The sequence below is a fragment of the Dermacentor variabilis genome, chromosome 7 (assembly GCF_050947875.1).
Source record: "Dermacentor variabilis isolate Ectoservices chromosome 7, ASM5094787v1, whole genome shotgun sequence".
Lineage (NCBI taxonomy): Eukaryota > Metazoa > Arthropoda > Arachnida > Ixodida > Ixodidae > Dermacentor > Dermacentor variabilis.
The window spans coordinates 148,115,988-148,135,490 of NC_134574.1; the positions used below are offsets into that span (position 1 = coordinate 148,115,988).

At 41.9% G+C, this 19,503-nt stretch overlaps 2 protein-coding genes across 5 annotated transcripts in view; one reads left to right on the forward strand and one right to left on the reverse strand.

The window, feature by feature from the left end:
• Window positions 1–19,503, forward strand: part of kst (spectrin beta chain, non-erythrocytic 5 kst) — a 223,525-nt gene that overhangs the window by 110,861 nt on the left and 93,161 nt on the right. For all 4 annotated transcript variants that reach the window (XM_075699633.1, XM_075699636.1, XM_075699634.1 and 1 more), the window contains exons 3-10: window positions 10,308–10,475; window positions 13,178–13,294; window positions 13,394–13,470; window positions 14,208–14,404; window positions 15,240–15,352; window positions 15,897–16,084; window positions 17,601–17,958; window positions 19,093–19,175. In XM_075699633.1, the coding sequence (XP_075555748.1) occupies window positions 10,308–10,475; window positions 13,178–13,294; window positions 13,394–13,470; window positions 14,208–14,404; window positions 15,240–15,352; window positions 15,897–16,084; window positions 17,601–17,958; window positions 19,093–19,175 (1,301 nt within the window). The remainder of the gene's footprint in view (window positions 1–10,307; window positions 10,476–13,177; window positions 13,295–13,393; window positions 13,471–14,207; window positions 14,405–15,239; window positions 15,353–15,896; window positions 16,085–17,600; window positions 17,959–19,092; window positions 19,176–19,503) is intronic.
• On the reverse strand, window positions 3,063–5,303 carry LOC142588354 (uncharacterized). The gene is made up of 3 exons (XM_075699986.1): window positions 4,867–5,303; window positions 3,485–3,772; window positions 3,063–3,239 (listed from the first exon to the last, which is right to left on the reverse strand). The coding sequence occupies exons 1-3, from the start codon at window positions 5,194–5,196 to the stop codon at window positions 3,063–3,065; spliced, it is 795 nt and encodes a 264-aa protein (XP_075556101.1). The 5' UTR covers window positions 5,197–5,303.

Here is a 19,503-nt window from a genome sequence, read left to right on the forward strand (position 1 = left end):
GTGGGTTACTCAGTGCTGCAGTATTTGCCACTGCATTCTTATAGCTTGTCACTGACCCTAGTGTCTACGGGTGCTGCAAGTGGAGCTAAAAAAAAGTTCAGCTAGTATGTGAATGATGGTAGTACATGGATTTGGCTAAATTTAGTCCTTTTGTCTTCAAATGGCTTTGTGACTTTGCAAGTTGATCACTTCAACAAATTATTGTGTTATAAATGCAACAATTTGTAATGATTATACATGTGCGCAAAAGCTTGTTGCCATCATGCATTTAGAAAAATGTGATTGCTTGGAAATTTAGAAAGTAAAAGCATAATAAATAACACCACAGGAACATTTGAGGCTACAAGCACAAATATTAGACAAATTCATGTACTACGTACCCACCATTCCCATGGTAGCTGGTAGCCAAACCATTGTGTGCCAAGGCTCCTTCTAGTAAATTTTGTAAGAAACTATGCCCAATTTTCCTTCTGTAAGCAGTGGAGTAGACTGTGGTAGCAAGCATACATTGTTGATCTATCCATGATTTAAAAAGGCCTGTGTTATTGTTCCGAAGCCGTTATTACAAAATCCTGAGAACAAAAACTTCAGTTGTCCTTGTCAAGGCTATTATTTATTAGCTAACATTTAGCTTAACGTTAGCATGCTTGTTGAAGTGCCCTATATACATCCATGCCTATAAAAAGTCTTGATCAAGGTTACTACTATACCTTAGGCTTATCCTTCCAGGATCTCTTTTATACATCCACTTGCTCTTTTTTCCATGGCAGGTGTAGAAAAAAAAGAACACAGACAGGAGAGAGATGAAAAGTACAAGGCAAATCCTGAATGAAATGTTGCACTGTGGTTCAAAAAAAGACAAAGAGCACTTAAAGTTGTTTTGATGAAACTGCTACTGAACAAGTTCACGTTTCTCTTGCACATGGTGAACTGCATACATACACTCTTACTCATCAATCTCATCAAGGTGTGTTATCACAACAAACCTGGTGCAGCAAGGTACAGATACTACATGCTTTGATGAAGCCACTGTGTTTTCTGCAACATGGTATTGTGGTGCCATCTTGCGTGCACTTGGCAAATGGTGGTTGCTGCCTCCAAGGTTTCCATGCGCACGTTTGCATCTTTTTATGCCTCTCTTTTTGTGTGATTAGACATATGACACACAAGAGGCTTCACACAAAGGGACTCGAGTCATAAAAAGCACAAACTATAACTTGCCACCGCAAGTAAAATATCGCATGCATACACGTCTCGGAGGTGTTATGTGAAACACAAAAGGCTTCAGATAAGATGTGTCCCAAATTAGTGCAAACACCGTGTTTAGCATTGCAAATGGCTCTCTGTGCATGCTCTAGCTAAGGCAGCAGCAACCCATCAAGCATGGACACACTTCTTTAGGCCCGAAAGAGGGTGGTTCCAAAATGACAATTCTTGTGTGTGGAGGGGGAGTGAGTGAGCACATACATCCATGATTGATGGTTTTGCACCGCCCTCACAGAATCTTACACAAATAGTTTTTGTTCATGAAGTTGTCTTCACCTCATGCACAGTGTAAATCTCTCCTTTATTGAATTTTCTCCTTTAAGAACACAGACAAAAAAAATCACAGAGAGCTCGGTTTCATGAACGGGTACGTGGGGAATGCGAGCCCATTCCTCGGAGGCTAAATACTACCATGTCATTACTAATGCATTGTGAACTGTGGTGCTGTCGTGATAGAGATACCATTTGCCCACATTCCACAATTTTGCGTGTTTTCCTAGAACATTCTTTCTTAATTGCTTTGAGACCTCCTAGTAAAATTGCTGATTGGAAGTATCTCCAGAAGAGACAAATTCATCCTGCACAATTCCAAAAGTGCCAAAGAAGGAAGAAAAAGGAAAACATGATCAACATTTTCACACGAGTCCACTTGTTGCATTCTTTTCGGTCTTGGTGAAGGAGTCTTCAACTGACTTGAAATTTGCTTGGTTTCGGGGTCATGTCCATAGCACCAGCTTTTGTAACCTGTGATGATCTTTGGAAAAACATCTAGGTCACTTTCAATTTGCTTTCTTTAAATCCTGGCACAAAATCAATCAAGCGACCTTTGTTTTGTTTTTTTGTCTTATGTCAGCTCATGGGGAATAAACATTGTGGCAGCACATCTCGTGCCTAATTCCACATTTGGAAACCATTCACAAGAGCTCCAAATCGTGCCAGCAGCTTCTGAAATTAAAGGGAAGCTGAAACACTTTTCGAAAAAAATGAGTTCTCTGCGGCATTCTACAGTTTTGAGTCCCCTCAACAAGAATATCTGGTTCAAAAAGGGCGGAAACAAACGCAAGTGGCTGTTTTTTCAAGAAAACGTGCACCAGCGCCTCAGGACATCGCGCGAACGCCGCTGTTGCCCGTGATTGGTCGTGGCCGCTGTGACGTCATTCGCGGCAGTCGCCGGTCAGCGCCACCGTTTCAGAGCGTAGCACGCTGTTCTGTTCTGGCTTCATAGCTGAGTTGTAAGCATTATGGAACGTTCTCGCTGTCTCGGACAGCTTGTATTTTCGCCGTACATGTTCGAACCTACAGCCGATACGGGAAACGATGGCGGCAACGACGATGTTCAGTGTGCTGGATGTTGAAGAAGGTCCTGTCCGTAACAACTTCAACACCTTAGAAGCCAGCATCCTCAAAGTTGCAGCAGGGTTATTGCCCAGAAACAAAAGGGCAGCAGAAAGCTTCAGGTTTAGCACTGGCTGCTGGTTTACAACGTCTTGGTTCCTCCGCATAGCTGGTGTCCTAGTGGGCACTGAGCACACACCTCTGTAAGTGTCCCTTCACAGCGAAGACTGTATGTGCAAGGAGCAAGGCATGTGCGGGAGACTTGAAACAGTGCTGTCAGGTGCCTTTTTTGAACGAAAATTACTCCATCTTCCGAAGAGTCGGCACAGGTGTCGGGCCTGAAAGACATACGAAATGTTCACCGAATGGAAAATATTTAGATGATTTGAAAACTTGTGGGAGAGTTGCATGCAATTTACACAACTAGTCATGAACCACAGGCTGCAGAAAGTGCTGACATCTCAAAGGCTTTGCAACAGTAAGAATAGCATAACATACTCGTGGCAAGGGTCATTGTCAGGATTGTAATCGTCGTCGAAATCAGAAGCAGGTTCACTGTCACTTAGGCTGTCGCTCTCATAACATGGCTCTGCCACTTTCATAACCTGAGTAGCAACCTCTACCATGAAGTTGCCAACCTGGACACCGGAAAAAAAAAAATTCTTGAAACGTTCATGCAATTATTTCATAGCCCGCTATTATCCCACCATCATTCTCATAAGGTGTACAGAATGTCCAGGAACCCATTCATTTCAAATTAATTTGCAACTCAGGCTATTACTGAAAAACTATGCTGCACATCCTTATTCATAAAATTATCTTCATGAAAACATGAATTGCTTCAATGTGCACAAAGAAGCAGACTAATGTCAGGTGATCTTACTGAAACACCCTGAGGCTTTGTCTGCGTCCCACGTGAAATGAAGTTGCACTTTTTCTTTATGTCTGCTTGTGACGCCGTGCAAGATGTTACTGGTTGTATCAGAACTTGAAGGCTCTTGTCTGCAGTTTCGGGGCAACTCTGTTCAACACCAGCTGCCTGTGCCACAATGACTGCTTCAAACTCTTCATTATCTGCCTGTGTCACACTGGCTGCTTCAAAATCTTCGATTGGTGATGGTAGTGGAACAGGTTCATCAGGGGCTCGGTTCTCAAGAAGCTCTGCTAGTATCTGAAAGAGTGCAAGGCATGGATGTCATGAATTTCAGCATATCAGCATGCATGACAGTAGTTGGATTACTTACAATAATTGAAATACTTGTTCAGTAATTTATGTGATGGATTAGTTGTCTAGTGATTTAGTAATGTGAAATATTTTGTCTGTAATTTCATGGCTAAAGTAATTTAGTAATTGCGTTAAATATGCACCAGTAAGCTGTGTACGGCGTCAGAACGTTGGTAATGTGGTGAGGTGTCGTGGAGAAACATGGGGGAGGGCATGAAAGTGCATGTTACCTTGAAGAAAGGTTGGCATGCCTTTATACTTTGCTTTTTGCTTCTTGTACGTATGCATGAAAACTTTTTGGAAGCAATCGTAAAGTAATACCATTACTTTTTTAAGGCGGTAATTGGTAATGTAATTCAAATCAATGAGCGTAATAAGACAGTAATGAGTAATGTAATATAATTACTTTCAAATAATAATTTTGCCATACGTGATGCATAGCTAGCTCCTAGGTACAAGGGCAAGAAAATTTTTTTTTGCCAAGCAGCGATGCCTGTATTGGGCTAGACCACGTCGAACGCTGATAACTTCATTACCTCACAACGTTACTTCGTTATTTGAGCCCGTTCGCCTTGCCACGGGCTGGCTGCAGCCGACGCTCGCTTTTGTGGCATTTCGCTGCTGGTAGCAAGCTGTGAGTGCGAAATCTACGGAACGAAGTTTTTACACGCAGAGTTCAACTACTCTAACGCGAGCATGAAAATGTTACCGTAACGCCTCATGTCGTGCGATTTGAACACGAATGCTGAACAGCTAAACCTGCGGGCACCGCGTGGTAGGACGAATATCAAACATCACTGAATGCGCAAGCGTACCCCCGGCCAGTTATTTCACCGTACCAAAACAGCGCCGAACAAACAGCCGTAGTACAGTGTTACGTGACAAAGCGGAGAGGCAAAACAGGATGAAAACGGCAAGCACTTTGCACGTACGTGCACATTCCCGGCTGTGCCTCCACCTCGCTTCGTCGTAGGCCGTTTGTTCGACACTAAGGTGATCATCTGTCAAAAAATTGCCCGTGTGCACATTAAAACCCTTACCTCACGCTTTCTCCTCTTGGCGAAGGCCGCTCTTGGAGGTGGCGAGGTGTTTCTCTTGTGGGAGAATATAGATGGAACAGCGCCGGGCTTCAGTCGCGCCGATTTAACTGGAATACCGATTGCCCGCATCGTTGTCAAGCTCCGATGATAGTCACTGTCGCGGAAATGGTCCGAGCACAGCACAGTTGATTTCGTCGGCACGAACTTATCTCTCCTCACCGCACGGGCCCACTGCGCTGCAAGCTTCTTGTCCTTCGGGAACCTGTGAAACACCACATCGTCTCGCCCGCCTGTGTTCGCGCAGCCGAATGCTGCACAGAACGAGGGCATGTTGGGCGCCCTTGGCTGTAGGCACTCACGCAGCACAGAAAGGAAGCACAGTTCACAAAAATCGCAAAAGAAAACAAACGTGAGCGGCGGCGGCGGCGGCAGATCTCTCGTAGCGTCGTTCAGTAAAGCGCAGGACGGAAAGAGGCATGCCACAGCACGCCGGTCCGGCAGCTCGGTCCCCGCGAATGACGTCACTCTCGCCGGTCTTCTCCCGCGGCTGCCTCCTCACCCGCGGCGCTCCGGGAAGCGATGGGGGCGTGTCCGCGGAGGTGATTTAGAAAGCGATTTCCGCCCCTTATATTAACAAAACGAAGAAAAAAAATTTCGGAACCGTAAATTATTAGGTCTGTTCTTCCCAATCCCAGCAATTCACGGAAATTGAAAACCGTTTCAGCTTCCCTTTAAGTCAGTTGTGTAGCGACAACTCTATTTGGGTTTTTGTCAAACCTCTTCATAGGTACGACTGGTTGAAGGTTAGCCGAAATGAGAATGAGTGTTTAATGCTCATTCTTCTTCTTGGAAATGCCCAAACCACTCAAAAACTCGTGTACGGCTCAGTGTTTGCTCCATAAATGTCATTAGAAGCATTTCAGTTGTTTCTTTGGTAGTTTTTCCAAGGAGGAATAAATATCTTTGGGAGATGTGCTGTCTCTTACAAATAAATGTCACAGTTTTGCAAGAGTAGTGCGACTACAGTCGGGATAATTTTCACGAACCCGTAAGGCATTTTATGAGGGCGCGGGCATGGATACTTGGCAACTATCCACCTACACTGACCTAGTGGGCATTACACAGCAGTACAATTACAAAGAGTTCCATGGAGATATTTCGTTCTTATTTTGGGTCCCCCCTCATATGCTTTAAGAATAGTGCTGTAGAGACAAAGGGGTTTTTTGTTCCTTGTATCTAGCAAACTGAAAATTATTATTTATTGTGAAAGTTATGTCTGCCTCTTCTAGTAACTCCTCCAATTAGTCAGGACTGCACTCTGTCACTGGCAAATAGAATAAGGAGAAAAAATTATGGTACAGATGTCATTATGTCATTATGTTGGCCAAAGTTTTATACATAGATCTGTTTCTTTTATATGGTATATTCTACTGTGATGGCATTTGCAAGCAGTCGGGATAATCCCTTGGTGTACTTTGGCTTGCACACCATGGTGTTTCTTGAAAAAGCTGATAGACAATCTTCCTGATCAGTTCAATGTAGCACTGGTGTTCTACTCCAACATTCTGTGCATTGTACTGTCATCACACATTATCTAACCGTTAGCCTTGCTTTATCTTTTCTGAAACAATGCATCATGGTTGCTCTGTGTCCTTCTTCCACGCAAGTGGTCGTACTAGAGGAGTTGTTTGCCAGCTGTCGAGATAACTTCTCCTCGGTCAGGAAACTGAGATGACGCTGACCGATATTTGGTAGCAGTTACTGCCTTTATTATTCAGTTGCTTGCTCTACACTCTTTTGCCAAGTGCCAAAGTGTTAGCGTTCTGTTGCTGGGGTGCCTGTAGCTGCGCTGGCTTCAAATAGTGATACGATTGCTTTGCTGTCAGTTGCACTTTGCTCCTCAAAGGGGCAGGACATGTGTCAAGTGAGCTCCTGAAAAAGACTTTGCAGGGTGGTGAATGCGGTTTAAATCATGGATCCAGGACCTCAAAGAAGTGTGATGTAATACCTAATGCATTTCCCTCGCATTTGTCGCTAAATCGCCACTGAAGATTTTTGGAGAATCGTCATGAGTTACAAAAGCTGGAGCTGTGGGCATGACTCCGAAACCAAGAAAATTTCCGAGTCTTATTAATCCTGCTACATTTCGGCATAAATTGCATAAATTGCTCCAAGCATGCACCAAGAGGGCGTTTTGGCAGTTTTTTGGAGAAAGTAAACGAGCGCTCGAAATCCGTCTTTGAGTCTCCCATAACTGTAGTACCATTTTGTGTGGTTGCGAGAGCTGACAGGTGAGTGGTGCATGACATCTCTGGGGGCCAGTAAGTACATGCTGAACAGAAGGACAATACTGGATTAGGTTCATGGTTATGACTAGCAGACCGAGCAATGCTTTCGCTGTGCGTGAAAAGGTGCTGCATTGTGATGAGACAGCAAATCGCAGTTGTTGTTGCTTGGTAGATGTAGCTTACCATAACTCTCCGCAGGGAAGTGAAGAATGATAAGTAAATTCTAGACAAGCATACGCATGTGCGTGTGCACTTACCAATTCTCGTTGGAGGACATGGCAAAACTACTCTAGCTTAAACTAAATATTTGCTTGTGGAAACGTGTGTTAACTGCTCCAAAAAGTTGATTTGCAGCTGTGAAGTGAGGTTTTGGTTGCTCCAAAAGGTGCTCCAAAGAGGCTTGGATTAATCACTCCACTTATGTGCAGTTTTTTCCTTACTGCTAATTCTCTTGTCTTTTATTTCTTGCAAATGCTGCCATGGCTATTTCATAATAGCTAATTTTACAATATGGTTCATAGAGGCCTGGAATTATGAACCATGTTGTAAAATGGCCGACATGTATTTTTGTTATGCTTTAGTGGCAGCTGCCACTGAAATTTATTCTTTCCTCATGCTTTCTTTTAAAATGTCTTGGATTAGTTTCCTTTTTTTTTCCTCATTTCGCGCTTGTTTTTTCACGAATAAATGAGCTAGTCAAAGACAGAAGCGAGTGCGAAGTGATCAATGCTGATTGAAATTTTTCTTGTCAGCACATTGAACATGTTTGCGTTATTATCTATAAGTTGTCTTACACAAACACGTCATGGGCAATTAAATAAAAAGCTGGAATCACTGTAGCTGCATGCATTTGGTAATACAATGCATCGGGGCATCTTGGGCAGGCCATCTTATATGTAGGAAGGTAACCAATGGATTATTAGAATAGCAGAAAGGGAAGGGAAACACTGTTGAGGGTGTTGTAAGATTAAATGCTCCGACGGCATTAGGAAATTTGCAGGCATGAGGTAGACTGTGATGATGCAAGATAGGAGCAATTAAAGATCAGTGGGAGAGGTCATCTTCTGCAGTGTGCATAGATAGACATGATGATGATCATTATGTTAGTGATGGAGTATCAGTGGGCTTTCTTGACCAATTGGTCAAAGCCTCTTCCTCTGTTGTGAAGGTTGTGACGTGACCTCAGTTACTGCTAGCAAATAAATGTGCAGAAAATTTGACATGTGTGACTGTAATGCCTGGAGCGGTTGGAAAGCTATTTCCTCATCACTCTGTAATCCATGCTTTTCTGTTCTTATCACTGTCCTATTGCATGCTGGCTGCGTTAAAACGTGGGATGTTCAGGGCACCTGTGTTGCCTCCCATCTGCTCAACAGCTTTACTGCAGCGATACTTCTGATAAGACAAATGATAACATGCAAAGATGAAAGGACATTCAAGTTCACTAGCTTGCCTCGGCTGCTTTTGGGTGGCTGTGGCGGCAATATGTTTGCCTGCACTTAAGAGTCAGTTTTCACTCTTTGAGACGGAAAAAAAACCTGCAATATTTTTGAGACAAGCATTATGACAAGTAGTCTTCGCGCAGTTGGTGCATAACGTGGACAGCATTCTATACACTTAAATGAACCCAACAGATCGGTGTAGGTATCGTAATATCTTCTGATGCAAGTTCACGTGATTTGACAATACCTCTCTCTTTGTGCCCTTTGAACTCTAATGTTTTGCTTCGCATGTAGAAAGAAGTATGCTTAATAAAACAAAAATCAACATATTGCACGAAGATGTGATGTACTTGCAGAATAACATTTGCCTACTCTTCTTAAAGTGTAAGCTTTACCCATATTAAAATTTTTTGTTTGTGAAATATTGGACATCAAAGAAGCAGCATAAGTGCTGAAGCATAAGGAGAAGCCAACAACTTCAGATGGTTTGCATAGCAACTAAACTTTTTTATTTGTTTTTATTTTGTCCACACAAAGAAAATTCGTACTTCATGGTGCCATGATACCATGCAGGAATATGCGTTCCTATAAATGGTAGAGGCGTTGGAAGCAGTCAGGTGTGAAATATAATTCCCACGGTTTTCCAAATATTGATTTGAAAGGTGCACTCTTAAATGTGCTGGTTGTACTTTCTCATTCAAGTGTTAACAGATGTTCAAAAGATGCAACAAGGCTAACTGACCTTTCCAGGGAGGCCTCCACAGTCAAGTGTATTTTATGTTGGCACGTGTTTCCATCACACTTTTAATTACTGAAAGCAAAGCAGTTCCTGTTCTCAGGATGTCATCTATAATCTTAAATGAAAAAAAAAAAAAAAGATTTTTTTTGTGTGCTCATACTGGTGCAAACGATGCACTCTACAATACATTAAACATAAGCAGAACACACTGCTATCTGAAACTTCCATATTCATGCGATCACCCATAGCTCTGAATTATCATTCAGCATCAATTACAGCGCTTTGTTATTCAAGCAAAGCTAACATATATGTACCTCTTTTTACCTGCTGCTCTGTACATATGGAAATTAGTTTAACATGGGACCATTTGATCGAACGAATGAACGAACACTCACTCACTCACTCACTCACTCACTCACTCACTCACTCACTCACTCACTCACTCACTCACTCACTCACTCACTCACTCACTCACTCACTCACTCACTCAATCAATCAATCAAGTCGAAAAAATACATAGATAAATTTACAGCCCAATTCCAATTAATATTCAACCCAATATGTACCACCTTTGTTAATAATGAACATTATTTTCATTGACTGATTGATTGATTGATTGATTGATTGATTGAAAAGAATGTGGTCCCAGAGCACAAGGTTGTATGGGTACCTCCTGCCAAGAAGTTATATAAACTAATTGTGCAGTACAACATCACTATGCTTGGAAAATGCAGTCAAAATATTAAAAAATAACACAGTTAAAAAAAACAGTCCTTGCAATACAAAGAAACAATACATGATAAGAATTGAAAGTATTAGGTATTGATAAGAAATGATAGCCACTCCTTTTTTGGAAAAAAACTAACGAGGAAGAATGCTTAATGTTTGATGGGAGGCGATTCCACAATTATTCACATTTCACTGTTACCCCGTTTTTAAGGGTGCTTCTTTTTTCTGCTTGACTTCTCTCAGGCCCGGATGGAGGTGGACGACCTGTTTGTCGACCTGGCAGACGGCAAAAAGCTGCTCAAATTGCTCGAGATCATCTCAGGGGAGAAGCTGGGCAAGCCGAACAATGGCAAAATGCGTGTCCACAAGATAGAGAATGTCAACAAGAGCCTGGCCTTCTTGCACACCAAGGTATGAAGCATGTCTCTGCCCGTTCGATATGCTCAATCTAATACCGATTAGCTTGCACGTAGCTTAACCCCTTAACGCCTTGTGTTTTCTTTTCTTTTTCTTCCCATGCAATTATTCTTGCTACCATGAGATATGCTGAACCTTGTTATTCTTTGTAATCAACTTGGTATTTTGTTCTGTTAACGGTCTTTCTTCTTGCTTGTGTACTACCTTATCGTGTGCTGTGGTTGCTTTGAGTTGCTAACTATCGTAATTGTACTTGTATAGGAGGTCCTGATACATTCTTCGACTATGGAACCTCCTTCTGAATAATAAATGCTTGTAACATGATTGAACATTTCATAATAAATTCTGATTCTGGGGAAGCTTTAGCTCGGGCCCAACTTTGATGCCATTTACACGTGAAGTGCGGAAATGCTTTTCCCGAGATTACCCTTAGCTGATTTCAATAAAATTTGGTGCTTTTGAGCGAGAATGCTAAGTTCTAGTGGCTTTTATAAGCAGAATTTCGAATTAGGACCTGAAGTTTTTACAAAAGTTGTCAGAATTGGTAAGTCTGAAAAAAAAGAAAATAAAAGGGGAGCACAATGTTTACAAATCCACAACTCTGCAAAATGAACGGATATCATAGTTCTGTAAACTGCATTCATAGAGCACCTTAAGTGGACAAGTTACATGTAATAATTTATGTCCTAAGTGAATTTTTTGAAATGTTTGCAATGGTTTTGCGAACGTCCTACTCACATATTAGTGGTGTAGTTAAAGGGGCCCTGAACCACTTTTTATCGAAGTGGAGAAAGACATTTAAAGTGAAAATAGGCTATTTCAGAAATACTTTGCCGTAAAAAGTACTTCAATGCGTTCTGCAGAAGCGGAGTTATTGGCAATCAAACATGGCCTCCGCTGTGCTCCCGTTCCTTCTTCAGTGCCTTGCACTGTGAAAGCTCTCCCAGGCTACGGTGGAGTGGGGCGTGCCCACAACGTTCCGCCTTCTAAATGTCACCGTGGCACACAGTTCAAATTTCATTTTGGATGTTAACATAGGTGCCATGACTTCCGCATTTGGTGTGTATGACGCGTTAAACATAAGCCGAACGTAGCTGCCCTCAGTGAGCCGCAGTGCGCTTAGCCAGTGGACTTGCGGCGGCACCCCGCGGCAGCCGTGGTATCTACGCCATGTAGCGGACCGCAGCTTGAAGCCAGCTATCGGCCAATAGCAGCCCTCTAAGGGAATGACAAAATAAAGTGTCATGACAATATAAAGTGTCCGGAAGAGAGTGAGAACAGGGCCTTCTGTTGAAAAGAGAGCGTTTGAGGGAAAGGTGACTTTGCAATCCACTTGCAAGCTCCACACACCACACGTATGACAGCAAAATTTGGCCGAGATATTCACAGCAGCGTATGCTACCCGTGGTCTATGTTACTTCACCAAGCAGGAGGGCTGGTTCAGGGGCCCTTTAAAGCCATCAATAATACATCAATTCTGTCGGGTTTAGGTGTACTATTAGATGCAATTGATGGAATTGTGATATTGCTTTTCATTTCTAAGTTACAGAGTTGCAAACTTGATAGTTTCACTTTCTGAAATTTTGCGATTTTCAACAATCTTTATTTTTTAAAAATTGACGACCTAAATAAAAAAGTTTACTTTCAACAATTCCAGGATTTTAACTTTCTTTTTGTAATGCAACAAACCTCATCACATTTGGTGCTATGGTTGCCAAGAAAAACGATTTCTCTTTCCTCACATAATTGGATGGGAGACATCGAGCTAAAGCTTCCTCTTGGTAGCCAACGCTTCTGACCAAAAATTGCTAAAATGGCTCTTCAGTTCTAGGTCTTTAACCCAAACTACAAACAGTGCTTATGCTACGACATAGTTTCTAGCATGAAAATAATTTTAATGGAAAAAGAAAGGGGAGAGGACAGATTTGCCAGTATTTTTTTCACATTAGAAACTATTTCGCAGCAAAAGCAACAGCACGAACTAGCCAAACTATTTTCTTTACTTATAAACCATGCCTCCTAAAGAAGCTTCCTCTGAAGGCAGTCCCAAGTTTCGCAGGCATAGACCTGTAACCTGCCATCCGTTGTATACTGTGGTAACTACAAGACTGTTCTAAGTGTTCAGTTCTTCAAAAATCTCTACTAATAGCTAGAAGGTGTACTTGTTGAGGCAGCTTTATAAAAAAAAAAACAGTTTTGGCCAGAAATGGACTGACCTTGTCTAAGGCCATTAAAGCAGGAACAGAAAAGGTAAACATTGAATTATACTCTACAAAGCTGTAAGGTTGCCCTTTTATTAACCACTCAACAGTTGTTTTATGCCATGCGGGGAATTGGGCTCAGAGCAAACTGGTCGTTTCTAGAATTTTGTTTGTCCTCAAAATTCAATTTAAGAAAAAGAAGGCGCGGGCGTTCCAGTTGAAATTGTGCCAAACTGCTATGGGGAGACTTTTAGGAAGCTGTCAACCAAAGTGCTAGCATACTTTGTAGCACATCTTAAAGGACAGTTGCGTTCTAAAGTGGAGTGCTAGTCCTATGATTTCTGCTGGGCAGACGTGACTTATCAGTTGGCTAGCTTCAACTTCGAAATTTCAGCATGTGCCTGTGAACTTAATGATTAAAAAATGTTGATTAATGAATCTTCTTAATTGGCCACCTGTGCATTGAGATTCCTCACTGTTGTCACTGTTGCTCAGGTTCGTTTGGAAAGTATAGGAGCCGAAGACATTGTGGACGGGAACCCACGACTCATTCTTGGCCTTATATGGACAATCATTTTGCGGTTCCAAATCCAAGACATCGAAATCGACGTGGTGAGTGTCGCTGCCTTTTCAGAGTCTGGGAATGTGTTTTGTTTTGTATTTAAGTAAAGCTTGGCTAAGCACCATTTGTGTGTGTGTGCTTGTGCTCAGGACGAAGACAACGAAAGTAGTGAAAAGAAATCAGCCAAGGACGCCTTGCTGCTGTGGTGCCAAAGAAAGACAGCGGGGTATGTTTCCGAGTCTTCTCCTCGCCATGTGCTTGTTTAGAAGAACGTACACAATGACCTGGCAATCTTGGCAATTGCATTGACAATGCTTGAAAATATATTGAGTGTCATTGCCATTGATTTACACCCTGCAAACAGGAACATTTGACGGACCCCAATAAGGATTATACAGTACGAAGCAGTTTTCCTCGAATGCCCATAAACTTTCATACTCCAAGTTGCCAAATCTTGGTACCCATGAATAATAATAATAATAATAATAATAATAATAATAATAATAATAATAATAATAATAATAATAATAATAATAATAATAATAAGTAGTAGTAGTAGTAGTAGTAGTAGTAGTAGTAGTAGTAGTAGTAGTAGTAGTAGTAAATAATTTTGGTGGCATGTATATAGGTGAAACTTCAGTTACCTTCCTTGAGGGTGAGTTGTTACACATGATTTGCAACCTTCCTGTGAGACGTAAACGATGTGTCCATGAATTGTGGCAGATCGACATTGCTTTCGCTAGAGTGTGTGCAGATATAATTGTCTGTATTCTCTTGCACTGTATTATGGCATCTCAGCTGAAAGAGTCATTTCTGTTGCTCTGTTCTTGTGTCTGCATATCATGCACACTTTTTTTTTAATTATGAAAAAATCTATTAGGCATGCCGATGCACTAATTTTGTTATAGTTAATCTGCCAGACAGCTTTTGCTGACACTTAAAAGCATTTTTGCCTGTGTTTAGATATCCTGCTGTCAACATACAAGACTTCAGCTCCAGCTGGCGGAGTGGTATGGGTTTCAACGCGTTGATTCATTCGCACCGACCCGATCTAATCGACTACGGTGCCCTGGAGCCAGTTAACCACATCGACAACCTCAACAATGCCTTCAATGTGGCCCAGAGGGAGCTGGGAATTCCCAGGCTTCTTGATGCAGAAGGTAATGATCCACACAATTTGACATCTTTAACTTAAATGTTGTTTTTGTAAGGGTGGATATTTTTCTTTGTTCTTGAGACTTTCGTTTTTGGTACAGACCATCAACAGACTACTATATTTAAATGCAATAGTTTTCTTTTTTGCATACCCCCGCCCATTTTCCTGAATCAGCCTAGCTATCTGGTTTTGAAGATGTAGCAACGTAAAATAGGGAAGATAATAAATTCTCATTATTAGTAGGGTTCGAGGGAAGAAACCGACGACTGTGATACAGTAACGGTAACTGCATCATACTGTCTTGAAGAAAAGAAAGTGTGATAACACTACTTTCTCAATTGACAAAATGGTCTTAAATGGTCTTGTGATTCAACCCTTACCGTGACGTTAAGGGTGGAATCACAAAATATAAAATCCCTTCTTTCGTGATGTAAATCAAACTAAAAATTAATACCTGCCGCAAGGACCGGAGATGTAAGTGATGATGTACTGTTCACAAGAGGTGTACAAAATTTGAAAACTGGGAAGTGATGTATTATAATTTAGCATGCACCTTCTCCTTCTTGCTGTCGTGGGCAATGAATCATCTGCAGAACATCAGAATTTCACCAAACGTTGCAGGTATACTACAGTCACAATAAACACATCCAGACTTATGAATCCTGTCATGATGCATCATATAATGCTGAAATGCTATTGCATTCTCGCAGGTAGCCATCAGAGATTAATTCTGCAACATTCCTTAAAAATAACATTTTGTCCCTGAAAATTTGACAATGAGAACCAAGTTTTCTTTTTGTTGTTGATGTTAAGTTGCCTGTTTGTTTCTTTGCCTCCAGATATTGACACAAACAAGCCTGACGAGAAATCAGTCATGACATATGTTGCATCCTACTACCACACGTTTGCCCGCATGAAAAATGAGATGAAACAGGGCAGACGTATCGCCAACGTAAGTGACATTTGCTTCTACACAAATTTCTTTTAGTTTTAAATTACTTTTATGAATAAAAAAACCTAGCATATTCGATACTTGATATCTCAATAGTTTAACATTCTTTCTAGCCATCCTCCCTGACATAGAATGCTTTAATGAATACGAGACATGGCTAAGAAACCTTGCTCATTTCAGTAACTGTAGGCATGTGTGTCTATGGTTTTTCGTTACTTGTCGCATTGCCGAATGAACCCCAAGCAGCATATAAGGATGATAGTCCTATCTGTTGCGTTTTGTTCTGTAAGTGTCTAAGGTTTCTTTAATAATAATGATATCAGCACACATTGTCATGGAACTCTGCTTCAGGTCATAATAATTGGCGTACAGAAGAGAATTTTAGTCTGTTTATTAATGGCAGCACGCCATGTAACACTTTTGCCAGTCTGAAGCTCGTAAATATTTTATCCCACTGCAAGCCACCTGTATATAAACGGAATTACACTTTGGTGAAGATGGCATTGGCTCAGTGAGCTCCAATTTTTTTTTTTCACTCATGCAGATTGTGGCCCAAATGATGGATGCCGACCGGCAGAAGTACATGTACGAACGGCTAACGTCCAAGCTCCTGGAGTGGATCCAAGCCAAGACAGCTGAGCTGCAAGACCATTGCTTCCCAAACTCCCTGGAGGGAATCCAGGGGGAGCTGCTGAAGTTCAAGGAGTATCGCACTGTTGAGAAGCCCCCCAAGTGAGCGAATCTTGAATGTGCATTGCACATTTCACTGGATACTATTAAACTTTTGCAACATACGTTGATATTTTACGACAGCAGTCTCAAATTGTTAAAGATGGGGAATTTGAGAAAAAAACCGTACATTTTTGCTGACCGAATTTTGTAGCAGCACTGGCAGACATGAATATTCGCGTGATAATTGTCGATATAGTTAATGTCTGAGCAAATTTCACAAATTAACCTTTTCAATGAATGCCTTTAAGGGATATATCGAAATTGCAGAAGCAAGCCAGTAATATAAAAGCATGATAAAGACCTTGTGCCTAGTACAAGTTTCGAAACATGCACGCTCAAAATATGCCAGGTAACTGTTTCTCGTGCTGCATTTTTTTCGCAGCACGGAGACATATTAACTGCAACCGTGTAAACATATCAAGTGGAGCAGCAATGCATATTGTTGCAAATCTGGAATGCTTATTTCCTGGAATTGGTGCAAGGCGCTGAGTTTGTTGCAAGGTGTTAGGCTTTCAGTACTGACTGGCATCAATTCGGCAACTACCACATGCTGCCATAAAGTCAGATACTGGAAAAATAGTAAAATTTTGTAAACAATAATCATATTGGCTGTAATCACTCAGATGCTGCTGTTTACCATGGTTCTAAAGCCAGGCCTGCAAATATTTTAATTTTGTATCAAATAACCTATCTTTTAATGTTATGAGACAGTCATTGCAGGTACTTCACAGTACTATAGATGGAGGTTAATTGTGGGTCCAGCACGAAAAGTACTTTTGAAGCATTCAGAGTGTGCTAAAGGATAGGAGAATTAAAAGTATGCATGGAAGCGGAGCATTTACATTTGCAAAACAAAGCATCAGTTTTAAAAGTTGGAACTGATGCAACATGTCATGCCATCAAGTTTAAAGGTACGTCCATGCTGCGGGGGAAAAATAAGAAAGCTTGTTGGGAAAGGCTCTGTAGGAAAGCTGATAGTTGTACTCTGAAGCTGTTGCATGTTAAAACATGTGACCACGAAATTGCAATGCAACTCGTCTGTTTATTTAATTTTTTTCTCAACTCAATGCCACATGGTGCGTTGCAGAGAGGAGCCTTACATATTATTTTAGGAGTCACACTGATAGTACAGGAGTAATTATGATCCAAGATCCAATTTTATAAATAACACATTTGGCACATTTGTTATCTGATCCTACCAGTAATCCAAGCACTTAGATACTTAGATCACCACTTATTGATGATCTAACAGCAGGTGACGAACATTTGCTATCTTACTCTACCAGTGATTAAAGATCTTGGCTCACCACTTATTGGTGACCTAATAACAAATGTGACACAGTTGTCTTCTTAGGTAACAAATCTATCATATTAGCTTGACCCAAGTTCTGTTTTGCATGAAGCGTCCCTGCAAACAATGTGAACGTAATTCAGTTTTTGACACACGCACTCCATATAATTCGGATCAGAGGTTCATTACCAAGTGTGACCACGCGCGACTTGCTCGGTCTTCCAGGTACAAAGAGCGAAGCGACATCGAGGCCCTGCTGTTCGACATCCAGACGAAGCAGAAGGCCCTGGGCCGTCCCCTGTACGTGCCGCCCGAGGGCAAGATGGCCCACGACATCCAGCGGGCGTGGGAGCAGCTCGAGGAGGCTGAGCACGCCCGGGAGGTGGCGCTGCGCGAGGAGCTGCTGAGGCAGAAGAAGCTGGAGAATCTGGCGTGCCGCTTCGACCGCAAGAGCGCCGTGCGTGAGGGGTACCTCCGCGAAATGGTGCAGGTGCTCTCCGATCCGCGCTACGGAAGCAACCTCTCTCAAGTTGAGGCGACCGTCAAGAAGCACGAAGCCATCAGTGCCGACATCCTGGCTAGGGTGAGTGCGACGTCCTGGGTGTGAGAATTGCCGACTTCACTCGTGTGAAGACTCACAGTTTCTTTTTCTTTTTTCTCGAAATGTTGACATGGTGCGGCTGTTGCATGAGTCTGGCATACGACTACCCGCTAAAACTTCCCACGTCGTGAATGGTGTAAAAAATAATGCAAACATTGGCTACATGCTATGCAGACATTTATTCAATGCTCGGCATCATTTATCAAGTTTCGCTTCATTCCTCGTTGCTTGTGATGCTGCTCCTGTCGACACTGTAGCCTACTACCTCATAATCACACTTCAAAGGATGGTCATTGTGCAGATGAATGCATAGTGGCAGGTAACTTGGGTAAAATGTCTTTGAGCCAATGGCTTTCTTTGGCTTGCTTGCCTGTTTTCGTGGTGGTCGGCGTTAAGACTTTCACCATCATACGAAGGCACTGCTAATGCAGAGGGCGCACGCTTTTGTACAACCGAGTTGCAGGGGTGTATTCATTGCTGAACGCAAACTATTAAATCTTTTTGAGGCACACGTGCTGTTGTGTGAGAAGCTTGAGGAGTCTAGGGATTTAGATGTTGTGGTGGAGCAATCAGGAGTAATTGAAGCAGATTTATGCCATGTCATATCAGCGAGGTCGACCTTGTTAGGTATTGACGAGATCTTGAACTTTAAGCTCAAAGGCTATTACTTTTTAAGCTTCTACGTAAGCTACTATGTTGGCACTACAACATAGTAAAAGGCTATTAAAGGAAGCGGGTTGAGCCAGAATTTTAATCTTCTGTGCTTTCACTTCGCATTTCGTTACTGTCGCAGTGAGCTGCATGTTTTGTTACATTTCTGAGCTCGCCCACATGCCTGAGCTTCATGTACATCGCATTCCCTTGTCAGGAAAACACAGCGCAAATGTTTTACTTTATCTTTTTCATGCACCAATGTGATGACCCATTAACGACAGTGAAGCTTGTTGGTGCACAGTCGTTTCTGTTAGAGAAAATCGGGGCACACATATTTATATGGGTGTAGAAGTTTTAGGCGTGCCTTTAATGAGTACGGTCTAGCTGGGAGTGCCCCTTGATTTTTATTTTAGAATTGATCAAGTATATGTAAATGCTCTTCCTTTCTGTTTCATTTTACAGGAGGAAAGGTTTCAGAACCTGACAAAAATGGCTGACCAGCTGGAAGCAGAGAATTACCACGCGAAAGCAAGGATTCGAGTCAAGTAAGTCAGCACAAGTCATAATTCGCTGCTGAGTTGTCTTCAGTTTCATGCCGCAGCGATAGCCTCCAGGTCGAGGTACATTGCAGGGATGTCTGTATTGCCAGGTCTCATTGTATATTGCAGTTTTTTTTTTAGTTTTGAAAAGTTTTGAAAAGTTGATGCTTAAATACTAAAGTGCTATTTTCGAGGCCTCTACAAGCTTCAAATTTCAATAAGTGCTTAAAAGATGTTTTACTTTTCTTCGTGGCTTAGCTTAGCAAGTTTAGTTGGAACATAGCAGTTTGCAAGGTTAGTGCTATCCAAATGTCAAGCCAATACGTCGTGGCTG